Source organism: Physcomitrium patens, chromosome 11 (genome assembly GCF_059467195.1).
Source record: "Physcomitrium patens ecotype Gransden chromosome 11, ASM5946719v1, whole genome shotgun sequence".
Classification (NCBI taxonomy): domain Eukaryota; kingdom Viridiplantae; phylum Streptophyta; class Bryopsida; order Funariales; family Funariaceae; genus Physcomitrium; species Physcomitrium patens.
In genome coordinates, this window is record NC_143420.1 from 1,543,367 (window position 1) to 1,553,636 (window position 10,270).

The following is a 10,270-nucleotide window of genomic DNA, read 5'->3' on the forward strand; positions in this document are numbered from 1 at the left end:
TGAAACAATGTCTTCAAGTATAACAAAGAAATTAGATTTATATTAAGCAATCAATAAAAAATTTAGTTTTTTTTTTTTTTTTTTTTTTTTTTTTTAAAAACAAACATGTTTATTTCATTTTGTAAAGAATATTGAACTTATACAGAAGCTTCCTTTCCACATGCAATCCAAACGACAAACATCATCATTATAAAAAAAATAAAAGATTTTTTTATTTCAATTTTTTAGAACAAAACCCAAATCAATCTTTGAATCAATACAAATTCAACTATTTTTTAGAATATTTTAAAAAAAAATATGGCCCAATTTGTGTAAATTCTTGAAGCATAATTAATTATAATTGTAGTATACAAAAACTTAGTTGTTAAGCCAAACAAAATTGTGACCATTGCAATCTATATTTTTTTATGCTCTAAAGAAATAAATTTTAGGTTTTATTTTTACTATAAAAATTAATAATATTTAATCATTTACAAACTACGACAAACTATTAGCTTTCTCTCTCACTCTCTAAAAGCATATACAACCTAGGCCATGAAAGGTGATTGATTTGACCTCAAAACTTATGTCTTAGTCAAATAACTTAATGATATGAATAGAGTTGTACATATAAACAATATCAATTTGATAATTGTATGATTTGAAGGCAAATCTTCATCATGATTAAATCTTAATTATTGAGATTTTTCTTCTTTATTTTAAATTATTTTAAATAACAAAATAAATAATACTAAAAAGATAAAAAAAATTAAAAATCCTGAATAATTTGTTTCAAGAATAGATTCAAAAATAAGAGAGCATTAAGAAATTATTGAAAACTTTGCTCATCTTGATTTAATGATTTATGACTCAAGATGATAGATGTCCCACAAAATTGAATTGTTTACTTTGGAATTTGAATTCAATACGTGACTTTGATGCTCAAGAGTTAATTTATTGCAATTAGTTTTTTTCTCTATTATACATCTCCTTTTGAAAAATAATAATTGAATTAGATTATAATCTGATTTTGTTTATGTTAAATTTCTTATTATGTTTTTATGTTCTCATTGTTTTTTTGCTATTATTATAAAATTAATCAAAAAAAAAAAAATTGGGTGTTGTTTGTTTGGACTCTCAAATATTGTATGATTGCAAATTTACTTCTTAATAATTTTGAAATACTTGCTCTGTGTTTTATCTTAACAATAAGCAAGTATACAGATACATCTGTTGGATAAACTACAACTCATCTCAAATCTTCTCTGGTCATTCTGTGCAGCATGGACCAGTGGCTATCAAATCATATAACATCTTTGTTATGAGGTCTAATGACCAAAGCTCCGAGAAACAAATTTAGTGTTGAAATTATTATCAATCTTACTGACTTCAATCTGCAACAGAGGTTATACAACGTCTAGTAGAGAATGCGTGTTCCATTACAGCGTCACGTAACTTCAAAGATTTCTCAAGGTTTTTTACGACAAATCAGAACATAATAGTCAGATGGGAGTCAAAGAAAGGGAACGCACTCTACACTGTCCAAGTTCACAGAATATCTAGCAGGTCTCCAATAATGGTAACAGGCTTACAATGACTGAAAATCTTTTTTAGATCTGAAATTTTCTGTGGTCCAGCTTTGATCTGCAGTAACTACTAGCCTGCACTTCTAAAATTTGAAGCAGAAGAGCGAACAATGTAGTCTGCGTCATAGCATACAAGAAGCAAATTTTCCCACCTGGCAGTGTTGGTTTGTGGGACTGAATCTCACTTCCAAGGATTATGTCGATTTAAAATCCTTCCACACATATCACTTCAATCAATAACACCTGTACCAATTGAATGTGGATAGGAAGATACACGCCCAGACTAACGCCTTGACCTGGCATTCTATCACAGGACAAGTCACAACCTGGAAAATCATCCTGAATGGCAGTCTCTCAGCAGCAATTCGAAGTTAAATATCTCGTTTTCGACCTGCCCAAGGGGATCAATCTGTAAAAAGACTTCACCTTAGCCGATACATACGATACATAGTATAAAGTCGCAGCATCCTCTGCCCGCCAACTTGCCACATGAGATTGGTGAAACCTAACAGCCAAAAGCTTACGGGAGCACTCTTCAGCTAGAATGATGATCTGAAACAGATGAGAAGACGGATTACTTTCAGTCTCTTGACATGAGTTCTCTTAAATTAAACTGAAGTACTTCTTCGTCAACTAATTCATTCTGCGCACTTGTATCACCCACATTCTTACCTTCATATGTATTGTCCATCCCATCGTCCTCAGCGAATAAACTATCAGGGTTATCATCCTCCTCCTCATCTTCTTCGTCTTCTTTACTGGGTTGACCTTCTTCGTATTCCTCCTCTCCTTCAGAAGACTCCCACCCTTCTAGGTTCTCCAAACCCTCCCCATTAATAGATGGTTGCAAGGCATCGGTGTCAATATCAATTTCTGGTGAGAAAGCTTGATTAACTTGCTGTGAGGGTTCTGCTTGCTGGGCTGCCTCGGCCTGAGCTAAGGCTTTTGCTCGGGCGGCTTCGGCCTGGGCTTGAGCTTCTGCTCTTGCTTGCGCTTCAGCTCGAGCTTTCTCTGCTTGGGCTAGAGCTTCCTTAACTCTTGCTTCTTGCGCTTCTCGTTCTGCCCTTTCTTTCGCTTCAATCTGAGCAGAAGAGCAACTTAAAAAGTGTTAAACCCACATAAAACCATAAAATCTGGTTGAAGTTCACAAAACTGTCACTGTTCCTACTATTCGGGGAAGGGAAAGAAGAAAATGAAAAAAATGAGAAGATGAAATAAAATATTAATAAAAAAAAAATAATAATAATAATCACAACCCAGAAGTGCAGCACAAACCTTGGCACGAGCGTCAGCAAGTTTTTGTCTCTCGTCAACAAGCAGGTACTTTTCTACGAGTAATCTCTCTTCCCCACGCATTTCACCATCTGCTCTTTTCTTCATTACTGAATTATAAGTGTTTATGTGTTTCTCCAAGGCTCCAACATACTCAGCAGTCTTGGCTTTCAGGGTATCATTCCAAGATTGCGCCCTAGAAATCAACAAAGACGTTGCACCACTTTGGGCTTCAGCGGGTGTGAGTTCCAATTCTTCAGGGTCATACTCTGCCAAAACATGATACGGAAGGAGTCTGCATTCATTAAGCGGAGTGCAACCACGTCAGTTTCACTTATAGAATTCGACCATATATATATATATATAGATATATATTTTCACGTCGGAACACTCCAAACTTCATAAAAAACAAAACCTAAACTAAATACTCAAGCACCTAGAATCACAACAGAATGTGAAAGCATGTTGAATCCAAGAGACGAACACATTATACATGTAACAAACACCTGTCGCAAGCTCAGGCTCTGCTTCATTAATGTTCAACTTGAAAAATCCTCTTGCGGTTTCCAAGTTGAATACAAGAAAAGCAGAATTAGTAATAATCTAGGATCCGAACCTTTGAGTCCCCCATTACTTAGTCCAACATCACGCTCTTCATAGGTTCTACCAGATTAGACTGTGCATTAATTATCTATCTCGCATTAATTGCATTACAACACAAATGTTGTTTTGTGTTGACCTTTCAGGTCACTGCTCTAGATCTACACCTCTGAAACTCTGGCAGACTGCAAACACGCCGACATGAATGATTGAAATCCTTTTGAAATTATTTCTGGTACCAAAACTGCTCCAGAAATTCTCAAGTCACTAGGACATAGACACAATTAAGTTCAATAAACTCCCTTCAACTGCTTCCATACAGATTACTTTTCATATTCTAAAACTTATATGACCGTGGACCTCGGTTCAGATTCTAGACGCTGCTAATGATGACCTTCGGTCAGCAAAATTTCAAATGTAAACTTAAATAATATTTAGACAATATTGAACCTGAGAGATCGATTAAAATAGGACAACTGCTCTTTTTCACAAATGGAAAACCTCAAGGTGGACTTTGAACGAATTTAGGGCTTTGATAATTCCTTTATTCCCATGTTTTGAAACTCAGGCCTAAGCTCTACCGGACATAAGGGGTTATTGCGTACATCCTTCAAACACATTTAAATCGTTATCATGCATACGAGATTGCAAGAACATAACCTACGTACGAATGAAGAAAATAAATGCAACATCGATCAGTCTGGGTTAGCAATAGAGCGTAATAGCACACCGAAAACACCCCTTCAAAGCCCCAGCTCCCATAAGCCCAGATCAAACAGCTACCACAATATCATCACTTCAGCGACGCTCTCAGACGCTCTATGCTCAATGATTCGAGCAACTAAACAAGAGAATATAGCACACTTTGACATTTCACTGACCATGATCAGAAAGCGGCGACCTTACCTATCCCCAAAGATACTATTAAGCACATTATTGAAACATTTCATTATTCACAACCGCCGACAAGTTCAAAAGACAGCAATGCACCCATCACCCCAAGAAGCATCAGCTAATACTCTCAATTTCCGTCCGAACAAACTTAACGATCGCACACAAAAGAAAACCTCACTCTTTTTTCCAGCTAGTTTCATCTTGGAAAGATATGAAAATATATGAAAAATGATTTAAACATTTTATATGCAACAACAGCAAAAACAACTTGAAAATTCAACATACCTATCACAAGCGTCATCAATTGAGGAAAAAGGCCGCTTGACGTCGGGATTACACACACGAAGCACATCCTGACGCGCCATGTCGACCTCCATCCTGTCCGGCACCCGCATCTCAACCCCGCCAATCCTGTTAGCCTTTGCATTCGAAGCAGCCGACGCAGGGGTCGCCTTCTTGGTCACCTTCGCAGGTGGCTTCGCCGGCTGTGGCTGCTGCTGCTGGGCATTCGCAGCTGCTACTGCCGTATCCGCCATCGCCACCCCTTCAAGTATACACCCCCCCCCCTCCCGCCCAATCCTCAAGTTCCCCCTAATCTACCGTCTCATATGCCTCCAACAATCCGGAGCATAACCGTTTCTCCCCCTACCCCCCAAAACTTTTTTTTCCAAAGAACACAAACACTCTGACAAATACCCAAACGCTCTCACTACTACCCCTGCATGGATAAAATCTCACACTGTCTAAACACGACCCGAACGCTCTTTTCACACGTTGTTTCTCCAGTCCCGCCCGGTCTGCTCCTCCACGAAACCGCCGTCTCGGCTCACAACCCACATTAGCATTTCCGTCACAGATCCTCCCAAACTCCTCCTCCTCCTCTTCTTCGACGTAAACCTAAACCCACACTGCAAGCTTCCCTTTCCTTCCCCACCATCCGAATGTGCAGCGTGTGTGAAAGGAGCAGCGATGCAGCGAGTGAGCGAGCAAGTGAGTGAGTGAAATCGAATCAGCGTTACGTTGGGTTGCGATGGATTCAACTCGGGTCGAGGGGAGATGAGGCTTCGAATTGGAGCTTGTTTTGTGTGAGTCATCGAAGCTCGTCGTGCGGCGCTTTGTGGTTCGATAGTGCCTCGTCGTGTTCACAATTTGGATAGGTTTCATCCGGTACTGACAAACGTCGTCTGGGGACGGGTGAGGTTTTTCATCCGTCGGTGAGGTTTTCATTCGCTGAGGTCCAAATAAACTTTTTATTTTTCGTTCGTTCGTAGCCGTTGGGTTTGTCACAACTTTATTTTGTGATTTTTAATGTAGAGTGAAGGAATCAATAAATAAAAAAGTCGATTAAAGACTTTTTTTTTGTAGGAATGTTGGGTTTGTTTGGAACGAAAACAGAAAAGTTGTGAAGCGAGATTTAAAGATGATAAGAGAATTCTTCTTTGTCACATTTCAAGGATTCTTTTATTTTTCACATTTTTTAAAACATTGTCTAGAATGGAAAAAATATATTTCCATCCATATTCACTTCTCTTGCCACATGGGTTTTAACTTCTGGTAACTCAGATGTTTATTTTTTTTTTCTATTCTTTTCTTTGCTTTACTTTGATATTAAATTGCAATGTGTGTATAAAAACAATGATAACCTTAAAATCCTTAAATATTAAATAAAATTATAAACCTAAAAATAATTATATTTTAAAACCATATTTTTAAAATTACCTCAAATAAGAAAATTATTAAAGAAATAATATAAAAATGTTGAAAATCATTATTTAGAAAATTATTTAGTAATAATAAAATTTATAAACACTATAAATACATATCATTACTTTTTTCTTATTTTAAAATTTTATTTTACAAAGTTATAATACAAATGTGGCGTTTTTATACTCTTTACAAGTTGAACATTTGGATTTTGAACATTGACAACTTCAAGCAACTTCCAATGAAATTATTATAAAACCAAAAATCAAAAACTTAATTCAAGAAAACAAGTTCAATATATATATATATATATATATATTTACATAAAAAAATTCAACCAACCTATGTTAGGTTGGAGCATCAAAAAAATCCATTGGCTAGAAGAATAGGGTAGTAAAATCCAATTATGGATTTAATCCAATTACTACTAAGTTATCCAATTATTGGAATTAGAAGATGAGATGGACCAGGTTGGTGGCAGTGATGGCAACTAAAGCAGCGCAAATGAACCCAACCTACACCTAGTTGATGTGGCACTATTTTTTAAATTATTATTTATTTATTTAATCACAAAAATAAACACTGATTGGCTAAAAAATCTGTGCTTGTCATCAAATTTTCTTAATTGACTAAATGTTGATTGATGTATGATTGGTTGAATTTTTTGAAATATTTGCCAACCATTGTGTGAGATGTTTTTGCCTCAATAAATATTTAGCTTGCTAAATGGGTTTCCTTTTGAATATCTATATATATATATATATATGTGTGTGTGTGTGTGTTTCTTTTTTCATAACAGTGATTTTTTGGGCATTACTATTAATTTATACACTAGTTTCACAATTTTATTGTGCTTACAAATTTTAACTTGATTATTCATTATTATTTAAGGTTATTCTTTGGTAAACTTTTTTTTTAGACCATTCATATTACTTAAGATGTATTTTTGTAAAAATATACAATTATTATTATTTTTTTACATAGGGGTACTATTTTTAGCTTTAATGTGGTATAAAATCTGCAATGTTATCTAGACTAATTTAATCCTTAATTGTATGCATTGCACTTTCATTTATATGATTTATTTAGATTTTGAAGTGTAGAGATAAAATTGTGTAGTATCCTTCACAGAAACTAAAAGGTGGTTACTAAGTTTGATGATAAATTACATTTTTTGGATTAATTTGTAAAATGAATTAAATTCAACATCAATTTATTTGTTTTACATTTATTGCTTCATAAATTTACTAGTAAATGAACGACATGTTTTTTATTTGGTGATTATATATATATATATATATATATATAAGAAGTAAAAAATTTGCAACAATTTTTGAGATAAAATAAATTATACAAGATACTTTCTATTTACTAAATTGAATTTATATTTTTATTTTCTATGATCTCAAGTCAACAAAAAATATAAAATACTAAAAAATTTATAAATGTTATGTTAAAATATTTTACAATATTTATGTGTGCAATAAATTATTTTATTCAATTGATTTTTAAAATTTTAAATATTTAATTTTACTTTATTTTCTAATATTTTATATATATATATATATATATATATATATATATATATATATACATATATATATAGTTGTTAAAACCACACTCCACATTACCATCTCATGATCAATTTTGTCTATCTTCATCTTTGTCCATTGTTTTATGTCCTTCATCTCTCTATTCTCAAATTCCACTCCTTGTTCCTTGTTCCTTGTCCCCAAAATTAATCATCACATGGTTTGGAGATGTGGCTTTAACAACATTGGGGTGTGGTTTTAACAACTCCTTATATGTATATATATATATATATATATATATATACATACTAAAATAATCCTATTTTTCAAGCTAAATATTTATAAAATTATTGCAATTACTTCAAATCACTTATATTTGTATTTAATAGAGATGATTTTGTAATAATAAAATATATAAAAATTTACTAAAATTATTGCAATCCAAAAAAAAATTTATAAAATTTTACCAAGTTGGTGATTATTTTTATTTCAATAGGTTAAACCAAGTACATAAGTGCTCTAAGCAGGGGTTGGGAATATAGATGAAAGATGGTTCAAGGTGAGGTAGAATTGATTTTAAATGGTTTAATTTAACTCTCTAAATGGTGCTAACAACCCATAAGTGGTTTTTGTAGATGGATAGACAAACATACACCATCTTTTTTTATAAATAAATATGCATACCAAATAATTTTTTGATGCTTAATAGATGAATAAAAAATATCATAAAATAATTATTTTTAAATTTTAAATATTTATTTTGATTTATTTCTTAAAAAAATCAGTTAAATTAAAAAATGGCATTGTTTTTTGATTATCTTCAAAGAAACATAGAATATTATTTTAGTATTTTTGATGAATTTGAAGATCAAGTTTTCATTTATGAAGAAAAATAAATAAGTGAATTATATTCTTGGAAAATTTTATACATATTAAATATTATATTTATTCAATATCTATTATAAAATATATTATAATTATTATTAAGGTTATTATTATTGTATTGAATTGTGATTAAAATTGTGTCTTCTTTTAAAAACGTAGAAGTTGTTATGGCATTATATATATACAAATATATATAGATATTTTTATAATTTAATTAAAATGATATATATTTTATAACAAAATATGTATAAAAATTAAAACATAGTAAATATATAATAAAAAATATAGAAGAAAAAAATTAGGAACAAAAAGACACGCTTATAAAGACATTCTCAAAAAGATACAAATTTCTAATTAATCATCCTATTGCTCTCTTATTTTAATTATCTTTTCTTTTTATAAGAATATTACTTTACAATGTATAATTTAAGAAAAATATCCCTAATTAAACAACATATGCAATCAATACATGCATAACTATTTCAAAGAAATTCCCAATACATTTGTATTATTACACACTTTGTATTTTTTTTGACATTATAAGATTAAATTACATGCAAGATTCTATTAACACACAATTACGATTTTAAAGCTGATATTTAATTTATCAATAATAATTATATAATTCCAACATATTCAAATACAACATGCTATCCTTCAATGGTATATGATTAGTGTAAATCTCTAAATATGATTTTTTGAACTAAAAATTACTTTCAATTAGTTTGATATTTGAAGGATTTTGTACCCATTTCACAGCCATTAAGTAATGAAAAAAATATTTTGGAGCCAAAATTAGGATTTTAATAAATAGGTGGCATAAATGGTGTTCATGGAGCTCAATTTTTTTGCTTAAATATCTTAAGAGTAGAATCTCACATTTTTTTTACACAAAACCTTCATTTTGATAAGTTATATTTTGTTTGTTTTTATGCATGCATTATTTATAAAAGATCAAAAATAAATTGTGGACAAAACAAAATTTCTATACCTTGATAATATAATTATGAATTGTTAAATTAATCCATGCATCCATTTAAATCAATCTACTAAATCAATTGAACTCCTAAATAATATCATTTTGGGATGCTTTAATTTATTGTTGATCTTATATAAGAACAATTGATAAAGTTGAGCAATAAAATCTATCAAAATTGCCACTAATTTTATGTCTATTGAAAGACACTGGAGCCAAAGTTGAATGAAATTATCATATAAACATTTTTGAGCATTAGAGAGGTAGAATGGATATGCAAATTTGTTGTGCATCTAGTGAAATAAAATAGTCTTTCATTCAGAATTTTGTCAAACTAGATAGAATTGTCAACTTGAAGTTCATAAAGATTATATTCAAAAATCATCCAAGTTAGTTTATTCTTATTGTTGAGTGGAGCCACAACAAAATTAATTGTTGTCAATTGAGTGAATAATCCACAAGTAATTTTTATTGCTGTAAAGTTCAAAATATTACAAAATCAATGATATCCAAAAAATATGAATCAACAAACCTTAATTCTTTGAGATTTAAATCTACTTTGCCAAATTATTTGATGATCCTTAGATTTGATATATATTCGATTCAAGATTCAAGTGTAGTTATTTGCGATTGGTATCATTCAATGATTAAGTAGCATATGAAATAATTATATTCTTTTGATTTTTAAGTAGCCAGTTGAAGCTATATGATGACAAAAACTCTAATTTCTTCATTTGAAGCTCTTTAAGAAATTTAAGCTTGTAGTATTAGATGAAATTTTATAGAAGAACTCCAACAATGGATATTCATAAAAGAATTATTAATGCATTCAAGCCTACTGA

The 10,270-nt window shown here is 31.3% G+C and overlaps 1 protein-coding gene across 1 annotated transcript; it reads right to left on the reverse strand.

Moving 5' to 3' along the window:
• Window positions 1-1,400: 1,400 nt before the first annotated feature.
• Window positions 1,401-5,440, reverse strand: LOC112288194 (uncharacterized). Its single transcript, XM_024532138.3, has 4 exons — window positions 4,617-5,440; window positions 2,841-3,132; window positions 2,238-2,646; window positions 1,401-2,117 (listed from the first exon to the last, which is right to left on the reverse strand). The coding sequence occupies exons 1-4, from the start codon at window positions 4,865-4,867 to the stop codon at window positions 2,101-2,103; spliced, it is 969 nt and encodes a 322-aa protein (XP_024387906.1). The 5' UTR covers window positions 4,868-5,440; the 3' UTR covers window positions 1,401-2,100.
• Between the last annotated feature and the right edge of the window lie 4,830 nt (window positions 5,441-10,270).